Source organism: Cyclopterus lumpus, chromosome 11 (assembly GCF_009769545.1).
Source record: "Cyclopterus lumpus isolate fCycLum1 chromosome 11, fCycLum1.pri, whole genome shotgun sequence".
Taxonomy (NCBI): domain Eukaryota; kingdom Metazoa; phylum Chordata; class Actinopteri; order Perciformes; family Cyclopteridae; genus Cyclopterus; species Cyclopterus lumpus.
In genome coordinates this window covers 1,365,298-1,379,170 of record NC_046976.1, presented here as the reverse complement: position 1 = coordinate 1,379,170, position 13,873 = coordinate 1,365,298, and the positions used below count along the sequence as shown (strand labels likewise).

Genomic DNA, 13,873 nt, shown 5'->3' with positions numbered 1-13,873 from the left:
GTCATATTCATTGAATGTGTTGTATTATTCATAATGTCTGTCATATTCATTGACTGTGTAGTAACTCTGTAACTCTGTTCATCTGTACACATGACATCTATTGCTTCTGTCCATCCGGGGAGAGGGATCCTCCTCTTTTGCTCTCCTGAAGGTTTCTTCCCTTTTTTCCCTGTGAAAGTTGTTTTTCTATATTTTGGGAGTTGTTCCTGATCCCATGTGAGGTCAAAGGTCAGGGATGTCGTATGTGTACAGATTGTAAAGTCCTCTGAGGATAATTTGTAATTTGTGATTTTGTGCTATACAAAATAAACTGAATTGTATTGAATTGGTTTGTGGGCACTTTTGTAGTTGTTTTGGCCGTTTGAGAACATCATTGGCATCCAAAATTACCCAGAACTCTGACTTGTAATAACAGGAGGTTGTCACTCCGTAATGTGTGCAGGTTGGATAGGACCAGTTTACCTGCATCCTTGACAGATAGATGGAGCATCACACTCTCTGTCCTGGTTCAGAACTTCGGGACAGTCCTGTCCCCCATTGGCTGGTATCTGGATCATAATACGTTTCCTGTACTGCTTCTTCTTGGTGTTACCACCTAAGCGCAGACACAAGAAAACACATGAGTACATTTGAGTATGTAGCTTTATGAGCAACTGAGATTAAATGTTTAATACAAAAGGCAGTAGAGTGAACAATCCTCTTGAGTTCCAGCATGTCCTTCATTTCAAAAGGTAATATTTGCTGTATTGTATTACACATGTCAATGTAGAATAACTTTTACAAAACCTAGGGAGGCTATTACAATAAGGTGGTCTATTGAATACCACCCCAAACCTCCCAAGTACACAGCTTCCCTGAACAGACGTTCTTGCTCTTCATACTATGTCATTTGCTCTAATAGCAGTGAGCATGGGTTTACATTGGAGTTAGTTAAAAGCCTGGTGTGTCTCATATAGAAGCTAAAGGGTGTCGGTATTAGAAACCGATGGGCATTGAACATTGAAGGAACATTCTGATCCCCAGTTCTGACAGTGAGCACAGTTAGCTTAGCCTCTTTTTCCTTTAACTTGGCAAATCTACAACATGTAAAGTCATGCTGTATAAGCAGTTCTGTTTGCACTGGATGTAGAGACAAGATTCACTGGATCAGGGTTGATAGGAAGAAAACATAAAATCGTGTTAATCGTAAGGCAAGATCTAAAATTATGAGGAGCGTATTCTACTTTGGGTATATCATTGCTGATGAATATCAGAGAAACGTCTATCAATCCGTGCATTTCAGTTTTACTGAGTTATGACGAGAAGAAGAGAGGGGTGTGATTATTTTTGTTTGGGTGATTGATTGTTTGTCTATGCATATGTGCTGGTAAAAAGCAAGAAAACGGAAACACTAACCACGCTGTTAATCGATAATCTGTTCTCATTTTTAGAGCTACTAAGCAAAGAGAAAGACACATGGATATTTTATATAGATACAAGATAATGATGTGAGTTATGTATTTGTTCAGCAGATGCCTTCGGGGAGGAACTATACCAATACATAAAGCAAGACTCAGGGGAATTACAGCCATACAACGTTGTTTGGAGCTCTCTTACTTAACATAACATACTTGCTTGGCAAATAGGTTCCAATTTCGCCAAAAGTATCAGGATTTCCAGCAGCTATTTATTTGGTCAGCAGCTCACCCCATCTGGATTCACCCAGCGGTCTCTACTAACATCGTAACAATTCTCTACCCCCTTATGAAATAATACCTCGGAGATTCGTAGGGGGAAATAAAGACCCATGATGTTTAACATCTGCACATAACAATGTTCTTGTTATTCCGATATTTTCCTTTTAGTAAAGACTGATTTTGCTGCGTTCCCATAACATTTATTAAATATGTCACAATCCAAACAGATTTGGGGTATTCCATCTCTGTGCATGGTGATGTTATTATCTCTCTGCCGGTGCTGAAACAATGATGAGCACATGTGGTGCGCTTCATTAATTGAGAAGCACAGTCATAGAGGCTTTAATGCATTCCCTCTGTTGGAACCTGTGCATGTGGCCTCACTGTGTGCACTGAAGCCAACAAGCTACCTGCTTGACATGTCGACGGGCAGGGGCTCCATTCGCTGTACGGGGTGACGATACAGTCTCTCTTGCACGGCAGCAGGCAGGGCCTGACGGTGTCTGGGCGCAGACTCTCCGGACACCTGAAAGTACATCATTGACATGCTCAGGCACACACACAGAGACCCCTTTATGATCTGATAGAGATGTGCTGGTTCAGAGCCAAAGAAACCACTGTTCCCAAGACTCCCAATGTACCCAACTTCAGCTCTGAAACCTTTTGTGAGACTTTGACTGTGTGTTTGTGTGTGTGTCTACTACAATTCTTACTGTTCAGTGATACATCTTCCATGTTAACCAAAGACTAAGAGGTTAAAGTTAAGACTATCCTTCCAAAAAAAGTAACAACAATTGGAAAACACTTGTCTAAAATGTGTTTCCATCTTGCAACAAAGTGCCACAACTGTCTTGTTTTGATTGATTGTTACTCATAGCATCACTTCTTGGAAATGATTGCATTCTGAAAAATAATTAATTTTCATCAGTAGTGATTTACCAGGCGGCACTGAAACCGAACCCTGATCCCAAATCCTGAAATCCCCATCGATGTGTCGAGCCAACCTGGAAATGAGCTCTGCTCAGAATTGCAGATTGCCAATTAAAATGTTGCAAGAGAAGAAGCTCTATGGCAAACAAAGACATATGATATATGCACATGCATTCAAAAATCACAGTGTTTACCACATTTGAACCAGACACTCAATTAATGAATGTCCTAATACACATTTAATTTTCTATTATCATCCTAATGCATTAGAATGACCTAATGTTAATGTATGTTTACTGACGGCTGTCCTCACATCCTGGCTGCAGCTGGTGCTGCTGGTGAAAGCTCTCTCCATTGATGTGAAAGTGTGTCCCAAGGCTGCGGGCTCACTGCTCAGCATGTAACAGTGGGTTTAGGAGTCAGCGCAGGAATAAAAAGTGAGATTAATTTCCATACGCAGCGTGGGGGCTGGGGGTGGGTTTCCCTGCATAGTAGCTGCCAGAATAATGCTCCCGTTCCGTTGAATAAATAAATATATAATTCACGTTCCCAGTAGATGCCTTCAGGGGGTAAAGAGACCCAGATGCTTGGAACAGCTCATCAGCTATCACCTCTGCCAGACACCAGCAACAACCGACTAACCAGGAGACTAAACTGCACGGCGTGCCATAAGCAAACACTGTCTGCAACCAAAAACTGAGGCTGCATTCACTTTTACAAATGGAAGCATTTGGAAGCAACCTCGGACGCCATCGCCTTTAACCTCTTAGCCACTGGAGTTGTGTTGAGAGACGACGTGAAGCACTAATTGTTTCACAAGAAGCCAGTTTACACGCTCATTTTAAACCATTTAATAATCCTCGCCAATCAATTGGGTTGCTGATGCGTACCGAGACTGCATTTCTGCCCGTGCGTTTCATCTCTCCACACAAACGTACCTGCATGCAACCAAAGCCCACTCCAATGCAATCAGTCAAATCTACTCGGATATCAACATTTTATTCCGTTATCTGAATATTTTGCATTCCTATGCAGATATCTGTTCATTGATATTAATACGTGAACGCGTTTGTATTGTTTTGTCCAAACCACTCAGTCATGAGTGACGTAGCATACTGTATATGCCCAGTCGATTCTGGAACAGAATCCAATAATTCACATTGTATTACTCATATAAACCTCATTAGAGAAGAAGCCAGTCAGATAAACAAAGTAGAGGCCTTTCAACAAATCTATCCAAAACTGACTTTGAATCTAAAAGAGAACAAATGTAAAGTGCTGAATATTTTTATCAAAATCTGAACATGAGCTACAGCTAGTTACATATTTTTAAACTTGGTGATCGGAAGCTTTTTACTGAAATGTGTTTTGAGTCGTGGATAATTTTCTCCTTCCATCATTTCCACAGGCTAGCCAACTTTAAGTTTTTAATCCAAGTTTTTTAAAATGTAATCTTATTTTATACTGATGACTTACATTGAAGTTTCTCTTCAAGCTTGTAAAGTGCACCGACATCATCGTCATGGCTCTGGACCCCAATATAAACCTCAAGCTTTGCAACACATTTCTAAGTTCAGTCATAATGAGGATTCAATAAAAATCCTATTATCATACAGTACACATCCTGGAAATCACTGGGCCGAAATCTGTTCTGTCCTGAGCATCAAAGCCTGATTATTATTAACATGTTGATCATTTCTTCTGCAGGAAACTAAAAACCCATCTATTCCAACTATACCTTGAATAAAAATAGATTAGCACTTCAGTGTCACTTGAATGGCACTTACTTATGGCATTTTTGTAGTTTGGGCTTTCTTGAAGAAACGTTACTTTCTTGATTCTTGATTCTTGTTCATTTATTGTAATTCGCTTTGGATAAAAGCGTCAGCTAAATGACATGTAATGTAATGTAATTTGACACCAGTTGAATCCTCCTGTGTTACACTGTCTATACCAGAGGTGGAATGACATTCAAGTATTTTATTCGCACCTGCATCTGTCTGAAGTTATGTGGAATCTTACTTTTTGGGAGGAACCTGGCCCACATTGACCCGGACACAGATGACCTTGCGGGTCTGCATCCCCACTGAGCACGAGGCATCGTCGCCGCGTGTTCGGCCCGCAGACGTGTTGGTGGCTGGAATGGAGGAGTCCTCTATGCACTGGCCCCACAGGCCGGTCTGCCAGTGGTACACCGTGCAGGGGTGGTCATTGCAGTTCCTCACCTCCTGCAGAGCACTGTTGTTGGGACACTGGATTCCACCTGAGAAATGATGGAACACAAAACTGCATCAATGTCTTAGCTGGACTTCAGATGGAAACACAAATGCCATCAGTACTAGGAAGATACAGGAAGATGAAACGCCTCTAAGCTTTTGGGTACACAATGGTATTCTAGAATCATGAGACCAATCCAGCTGACACAAAATAAAGTGTAGTACTCAAGGCTGGTCTGAGATGTTTCTATGACCTAGTAATTGACTGTGTCTAGTAGGTGCTTTGGCTCACATTCTCTTTATCTTGGGCTCATTTGAACACATTTTGACCCCAAGACCGCAATGAATGGTGCTACATGAGTAACTTGTATTATTGTTACTTCATTCAAATTCAACGAGGCATTGTGACATAATGGAAGGCACTGAAGTGCTTCTAGTCTCCATGGAGACCATCAGTCTCACAATGTTGGATGTCCACTTTCTAAACAGAAAACTTAGAAGTGTCACACACGTATAAATACAAAGCACCTGCTGTCTGCAGTCATTCTTCACAGAGGAGAAGAATGACTGGGTGGTTAGAAAAATAAACAAAGAGAAGAGAACTACCTTCAGAAAATCCAAGGAAATAATAATAGGAAGTACTAAATGTGATGCTTGATTTAAAAGCTATGAACCTATATTGTAGTTGACCAAAGATAAGTATTCATAATTATTATCATTACTACTAAATAAGTACAGTATGCTAGGGCAAACAGGATCAGTCATACAGCAATCATAAATGGTTGTCATTATCGCCGTCAAAGCCCTATAACAGTGACAGTAACAGAATCCAGGTTGGTTGGCTATGGCTATTCACTGCTGTATGGGTCTGTGTGCTGTGCTATAGATTAGCTTTTAGCTTTGGTTTTCAGCATGAGAGATAAATCAGTGGGACGACCACAGAGATCAGGTGACCCAGGGGGCAGAATGTCGACATAATGCCAGAAGCCAGTTATGGATCCAGGTGGGGTGTGCACACCATGTGACCCCATTCGCAGCGAACCCCTGTCATTTGCAGCAGCTATCATCCTGGGGAAAAGAGAACCCCCGAGGAGAACGTCGGCCATTAGCGCCTCAGAAGTCATCGAACGACATCTTCCAGTCAGTGATGGGGAGTCTGAATTGGACATGAGAAAGAGCCGCAGACCGAAGATATGGCTGACCTCCACACAGGGGTCATGTCCTTCACAGGGTCTTTTAGAAAATATGTTATTGGATTTCATCAGGGCAGTCATTTATCAGGCATGGAGCTCATTAACTCATAGAAGGACACACCATTATTGCTGCACTAGCTAATTAAATAGTTAATTGATAGATATTTAAGTGCTACTAATCAAACTCAACGTGAATTTGAGAAAAGGTGCAGCTATAATGGCTTCAGATTATGGCATTTTTGTAGCCCTATAAACAATTCTTCAGCATTATCATCATTGTCATCATATTATGAACTTGTATTCATTATTTACCAGTTATTAGCTCCTTAAGTTAACATAACTGATAGGAATGATTGTCAAAAATACAACAACATTAAGACCCATGTTTTAAAAAAATAAGACAGAATGAGTATAGTATGTTGTTTGCCAATAAATCAGACTTTTTTCATTTAACCAGTAATTTCCTAGATGGGACATCACGCAAGCAGTGATGCCAATTTGTAACAGTTGCAATATTTTTTCAAGTAAAGGAACAAAAAAAAAATTGCTCTGATCCTCTGTCTTGACCCAGAGCAGCTTCTGGTAGTTGGTCTGAGCTAAATGATTGTATAGCCTAAGCTACTGTAAGCCATTTCATTGAGTTCCTTTTAACAAAATGCTCTGAATTAATTGAGCATGTTGTGGTTACACAGTGTATATGTCCAGATATTTATTGTAAAAAGTAAGAATGCAAGCAGTGGTTCTGGTCTCTGCTTCCTTTATATGTGCATTATGTGTGAAAGTTATCATGTCAAGAATTGAAAAACAACAGTTTGCAAAAACATAAGTGTGTGAATTAATCACGAGAATGAAACGTCCCCAGTGTGTAAAGGCCTCAGCACTGCAGCGGTGCCTGCCTCCGAAATGCAAGGAAAGCTAATAAATAAGTCGCAGCACGCAGCCTTGTGATCTGCCACGGATTTCCTCCTGAAACCCAGCATGCGCAAAGGAGGTGGAGTATCCATCTCCATGGAAACCAGCGTGGATGCCGTGTTGATGTGAATATGCCAAAGACAGCAATGTGGTCCGGCCGTCAGCTGTTAAAAGGATAGCAGGGACGTAAAAGATACAATTGTGATCTGCTGCCAATCCAGACACTAACCATATGTGCAGCCTCCTGTTTCCTCTCACAATGAAGTTCGGTGAGACTAGCTCAGTTCTCACAGTGTGATTGACAGATTGGAGGGTTGAGCTTTAACCCAGAGGCACTGGCTTCAGTCCCATTCCAGCACCATTTAGATACCCAGTCCTCACCTTGGGCTTTGAAACATTTAATGATAAGGAATACTCAATGCTACTGCTGGTGTTTAAGAGGTTTCTTTCCTATCCTACAAGCACAGGGATTTTGCTGGGCCAGCAGATCAGCGGGGACAGATTACATTAAGGCAGACACATCTACATCCCTCTAGTTAAACACATGGAGACTACTACATCAGCAGAAATCTTTCGCTGTCGTCTAAGAACATTAAATATGAAAATACCGAAGATTGGGTTGACCAATGACAGCATGGAAAGATCTAGAATAGAAGCAAAGGCAACTTCCTTGTGAATAATTTAAAAGGAACGAACATATCATACAATACAGTTTAACAATATGATTATAACCACTGTGCTTCAGGTTTTGTAACAGCTCTGCGAGCTTGTTATCCTTCCAGTCACTTCTTACCCTACATCACAGTAACCCAAGCCACAACCTTTGCAGTCGCTGGAGAGGAATACACAGAATAATTAATTTCATTTTGACATTTCGCTTGGTATATAAGGAGAAATATAAATGTGAAATGCAGCGAAAACCTGGAATTCTGAAGCTTGCACCACTAGCTGGCATCACTGTGGTTCTGCTCTTTGTGGATAGCTGGTCCAGGATTACCTGACATGTGACTCATGAGACTCATATGACTCATGTGAACCTCTCAATCAATTAGGATTGGTTGAGAGGTCCACATGAGTCACATGTATTGGCAAAACCATATCTTGTCCTCCCATTGCAGGACTTAAGAGTTCTTACCTTCTCCAGCATTATAGGCGAGGATGGAGCGAGCTCTGGTCTGAATGCCCTCCGTGTTTTTTCCAGAGCAGGTGTGGGAGCATAGAGACCAAGGGGTCCAGGGGCTCAGGGCACAGTCCTTTGGGCAAGGCACCTCACAGATGACCGGCATTGGCAGGATGGCGTCACGGCAGAGCTGCCTCCCCACATATTGCCCTGGAAGGACACAGACAGATATAGGATATCAAAACATATATCAGTAGAAAAAGTAAGGTCAAGTATACAATAAGGATAAATGTGCTTCATAGGCACAGGAAGAACTCTGGTTGTTCGTATCAAGTTGTTGGCCACACTGGAGGAGTAGCTTAATTTTACTGACTGGCCTATAGCAGTTGCAAAGCTTACTGAATCCAAGAAGAGATCTTGTTGCCATGAAAACAATAGCTATGAGGCCACAAAACAACCAGTCGTAAAGACCCGTGCTGAGTTCAAGAACAAAAGGATCCCAAATATTTGGATAGCTTTTCTCCCATTAACCTAGACCAATTGTCTTCAACGGTTTCTACTTCTAAACCGTCTACCTGTCTTAGACCCCATCCCAACAAGGCTGCTTAAAGATGTGTTGCCTTTAATTGGCACCTCTCTGCTGGATATTGTTAATGTGTCTTTGCTAACAGGCCATGTACCACATTCCTTCAAAGTTAATTAAACCTCTCCTGAAAAAGCCCACTCTTAATCCAGAGGTGTTTGCTAACTACAGACCAATCTCTAACCTTCTCTCTAAGATCCTTGAGAAAGTAGTCGCAAATCAGTTGTGCGACTTCCTACATCAGAATAGTTTATTTGAGGAGTTTCAGTCAGGATTTAGAAAACACCACAGCACAGAGACAGCACTGGTGAAAATTACAAATGACCTCCTAATTGCTTCAGATAAGGGACTCATCTCTGTACTGGTATTATTAGACCTTAGTGCTGCGTTCGACACCATTGATCATGACATCCTATTACAGAGACTGGATCAGTCGATTGGCATTTCAGGTACCGCACTAAGTTGGTTTAAATCCTATTTATCAGATCGATCTCAGTTTGTATTTGTAAACGATGAAGCCTCAATGACCACCAACGTTAATCACGGAGTTCCACAAGGTTCTGTGCTTGGACCAATTTTATTTACCTTATATATACTTCCTTTGGGCAACATTATCAGGAGACACTCCATAAACTTTCATTGCTATGCAGATGATACTCAATTATATCTATCGATCAAACCAGAGGAGACCAACCAGCTCGCTAAAATTCAAGAATGTCTTAAAGACATAAAAACATGGATGACCTGCAACTTCCTGATGTTAAACTCAGACAAAACTGAAGTTATTTTACTGGCCCTGAACACCTCAGAGATCAATTATCTGGTGATGTGGTTTCTGTAGATGGCATTGCCCTGGCATCAAACACCACTGTAAAGAATCTCTAGTTATCTTTGACCGTCCCGGTGATTCTTTACAGCAGTTAAAGGACAAGTCCCTTCTGTTTCATGGATTGGAGTTCCATTCATACATTGTCATATTCATGTAATGTGTTTATGTAACTTTGTAAATGCTGTTCATTCTGTACACATGACATCTATTGCTTCTGTCCATCCGAGGAGAGGGATCCTCCTCTGTTGCTCTCCTGAAGGTTTCTTCCCTTTTTTCCCTGTCAAAGGTTATTTTTGGGGAGTTTTTCCTGATCCGATGTGAGGTCAAAGGTCAGGGATGTCGTATGTGTACAGATTGTAAAGCCCTCTGAGGCAAATTTGTAATTTGTGATATTGGGCTATACAAAATAAACTGAATTTAATTTAATTATGACTCTTTGTTAAGGCAATTGTTCACAACAATTTACCATTAGTTTTGTGGACTTTTTAATCAAAAAGCTTTTAATTATGATGATTCTAAAGCTGGAAACATCACTGTGATGACTTCGGCATGGTGTACTCAAACAGCATACAACTTGTCATTTCTTTACAGAGCTTGAGGCTCAGATCTATTGATGAAACCTTGAAAGTTAAGCATGAGTTGCAGGACCATTACGTTCTTCAATACAAATAGTCCTAAATGACTTAAGAGACTATAATGCAGACTGGTTTCCTTTTTGACATTTTTTTCAAGGATCTGTTTTGGAGGGGTGTGGGTGCTGTGATACTGACGTGTCAAATATTGATCCCGATCTGCAGGCCGTCTTCACTCTCATCCCATTCTATCTCAGCGCATCCTGTCTCTGAAGGACCATATCTGTGAAAATCTCATTGTGAAGGGCTGGAAGAATGGCAACCAGTGAGTCGAATGACATGTCTGGGACCCCGGGGGGAAACAGATCCATTTTCATCAGAAGGAGACAACAGGAGATCAATAAGATTCCAGTCAAGAGAAACTCTGAGGGACGCCACATGGCTGTGGGGGTGGGGTGGCGTTGGTGACGGGGGACATATGGAGCCATGGGATAGATGCTGAAGGAAATCATTAAAGTGTCTTTTTGAAACTGATGGCTTCAATGATGTCTTTTGTTAGCGGTACACTGCATGAGTTGACTCTTGATAATTAAACACTCCCTATGGTCTACGCTTGTCAACACAAACCATTAAAGCAGCAATAAGAACAGCCAGACATCCAACTGGACAGGAGCGACTGTTAAAAATGCATATTGTCCAGTACATATGTTTTGGAGGGTATTTGTGGGTGATTCCCAGTGAACCAAAGTCTGAATGGTTTGAAAATATATATCTATGTTTTTATTTGTGTGATATAATATTTTTGACATCACACATCATACATTCAGACTGTAAAGGAAAGGAAAGGACATTTCCTTTCCTTTCCTTTCAGGAAATAATGTATTAGTCTGAGGAAAATTTGTGATTCTGGGTTATGCAAAATAAACTGAATTGAATTGAATAGTGTTAGTAGTGACCCCTTTCCATTGAGAACCATTAGTTTTCTAGTACACGTCGAAGTGTCCTTGACCATACCTTTATTAAATAAACCGTTCGATCGCAGTTGGATCTTTGTTGTTCAAAGGTTTAAAATCAATCAATCAATTTTAACTTGAAGGAAAATCAATAGTAATCAATATGTTGTTAAGAGAACAGATTTTTGTCAGGTCAATAATTTTTTTAACACATTTCAAAATAGATCATTCTAGACCTGACAAATCTATGTTGGGTCAAAAATTGGATCTAAGATCTGACTGGAATCGAAATGTATGATTTAATAATTCATCAGTTGCAGCTTGAAGGCAATATTTTCATCCATTAACAATGACCACAATCTTTCTGTTACCTGCAAGACCATGTTCTATCTACGTCTCACTTTAAACTAACATTAAAGATAGTGGTTGAAGCTCAGAAAACCTTTGCATTATTGTTGTCAGGGTAAGAAGTTCCCCCCGAGGATGGGGGAACCAGATCAGAAAAAGATCATCTTGTTTTTTTGATGGAAGACAACAACAAATGACCTACATTGTCAATTAGGATGGAGGTAAGGTGTCCCAAGAGCTACCACGTCAGCTACCAGTATGACATAAACAGATAAGATAATTTCAGGAACAGGCTGAACAAGTGCTTCCCAGACAGAATAACACAACATTTTGTATTTTTTGGGAAGTGAAAGATTTTCAGTGGATATGAAAGTCATTTCAAAAGAGGCCTTGTGGCGTAGCAGGAAGGAAGGGTTTCAGTTCTTCTCAAAATCAGTCTGTAAAACTCTGGGATCTGGGAAGCTGAAGTGATACGAGTTCATTCTGAGCTCAGCAAGCAATGGAAGTGATCAAAGGGACCATTTTCTTTTTAATATTACACACATCAGTCAAACTGCATGAACCACTGTTGGTGGAAATGTACCAGACACAGCCTGATATCTCCTCTATTCAATTCTGCCACATCCGGGGGAGATTGCCTTTTACGCAGTCAGAGGTAATGGGGAAGAAAGGCAGACAGAATCCAAGCTGACTGCGTGAAGCAGGCTGTGTTAATCTAATTGACCAATAAGTCTGATTCAACAGGGCTCCATGAAAGGAAGCCTTCATGTCTTTAGCTGAGTGCCTTTCTGAAGATGGGAGGAGAAGGAGAAAGAAACACAGAAAGATGAAGATGAGGTCACCTTGACGTTTTCTTTTTCATGGTTTGGACGTAAACTACTTACCTGGATGTATTCACCATTTAAATGGACAAAGGGATGGAAAAAGGAGAACAAAAGGCAAAAGAGGGAGTGATGAACATGGAATGGTTGGCTAGAGATTTCCTCTGGATCTAAAAATGTGTCCACACCACAGTCTAGACTCATGCTAATTGAGAACAAAAATATTGCTAATTGTTTTTCTTACAAAAATTGCTTCTCAATGAAGGAAGGAAAATAATTGTTCTTGTCTTTCTTTCTGTACAGCTGTCTACCTACGGTGCTTTTCTGATGTCTGTCCTCCCTCTAGCTCCCTTTTCAATATTTTCACTTTTCAATTAATGGTTTATTTCGACTCAACCAGTTGACGCAAAAGCAGCTTGTATACATACAGTAGACATTCAGCTAGCATAGCATAGACGTGTTCAATTCCATTCAATTCAGTTTATTTTGTATAGCCCAATATCACAAATTATAAATTTGCCTCAGAGGGCTTTACAATCTGTACACATACGACATCCCTGACCTTTGACCTCACATCGAATCAGGAAAAACTCCCCAAAAATAACCTTTGACAGGGAAAAAAGGGAAGAAACCTTCAGGAGAGCAACAGAGGAGGATCCCTCTCCCCGGAGTGTGGATAATATTAGCTCCATGTAGAAACACAACTCTATTAACCTAGGCTGCATGTCCTTCCATGCAAACGCCATACAGAACCCGGGCCCTTCCGACTGTGAGGCGAGCCACTCCACCACCTCGCAGCCTCAGGCACATGTCATTGTCGAGCAACACAAAAGTGACTGAGAAAGAAAAGGTCACAGAGTTGTGGTCCAACCTGTGTTTCCTTGAGTTTGCACTGACTGAATCCGAGATAACTTTGTGCTGGGGGTCCGTCTCCTGCAGCTACCGCACGCTTTACGCAACAGTGACTCTCTATCGCATCTAGTGGTTGAAGTGGTATTGCAAGACAGGACGGGCCAGACCTTGTTGGCTTGCTGTAGATATAGCTATGCAGCACACTGTTGATAATGTTAGTTACATGTTTGAATGTTTTAAACTTAAATTCTGATCAGATCTTACATCATAAAAACAATACAAACAGCACCACACATTCCAGAATACTACATTTCTCCTGATGTGGCACTGTAATGCAAAGAAAAAAATGTAAGAGAGCATTTGGCTTGGTTGAAGTAAACGCAAATGACATGTTGTGAATGAATGGCTCACTTTGATCATGTGAAATACAAGAGCCTCCTTTCCTCCCTAATTAAATGTCTAGAATTGAGCCATAAAGGATTCAGCCTTTAATGCCTGCAGCTTTAATGTTAAGCAAACACCAGAGGATGATGTCCAGTAAACAGCATGTTCAACATGTCTGCCATGCTCCGCTTCAGACCTGCTGTTGATCTCAACATTAGAAAACTCAAATCTATATTAAAGATCTCAGCAGTGATCATGTGGCCTACTGCTTCATAATACAGTATCGTTCAACTACAGGTTTCCTGTAATGTGTCAGGAAATGGAGAATGAAGATAATTAGTTGTAGAAAGCAAGTCGGTTTGGGATGAGGAAGATGGCAATCACTGCAACAACACGAAGCACTGCAGCCTTTGAATGGGGACCTTGATTATGAGTATAATATGGAATCTGATGAACAACCCCCATCTTTCTATTTCTCTCCTTC

At 40.9% G+C, this 13,873-nt stretch overlaps 1 protein-coding gene across 1 annotated transcript in view; it reads right to left on the bottom strand.

Moving 5' to 3' along the window:
- Positions 1-13,873, bottom strand: part of thsd7aa (thrombospondin, type I, domain containing 7Aa) — a 165,526-nt gene that overhangs the window by 34,982 nt on the left and 116,671 nt on the right. Inside the window, exons 8-11 of the mRNA XM_034545361.1 lie at positions 8,063-8,257; positions 4,629-4,869; positions 2,087-2,202; positions 463-595 (exon numbers count right to left, since the gene is read on the bottom strand). Coding sequence (XP_034401252.1) covers positions 463-595; positions 2,087-2,202; positions 4,629-4,869; positions 8,063-8,257 — 685 coding nt within the window. The remainder of the gene's footprint in view (positions 1-462; positions 596-2,086; positions 2,203-4,628; positions 4,870-8,062; positions 8,258-13,873) is intronic.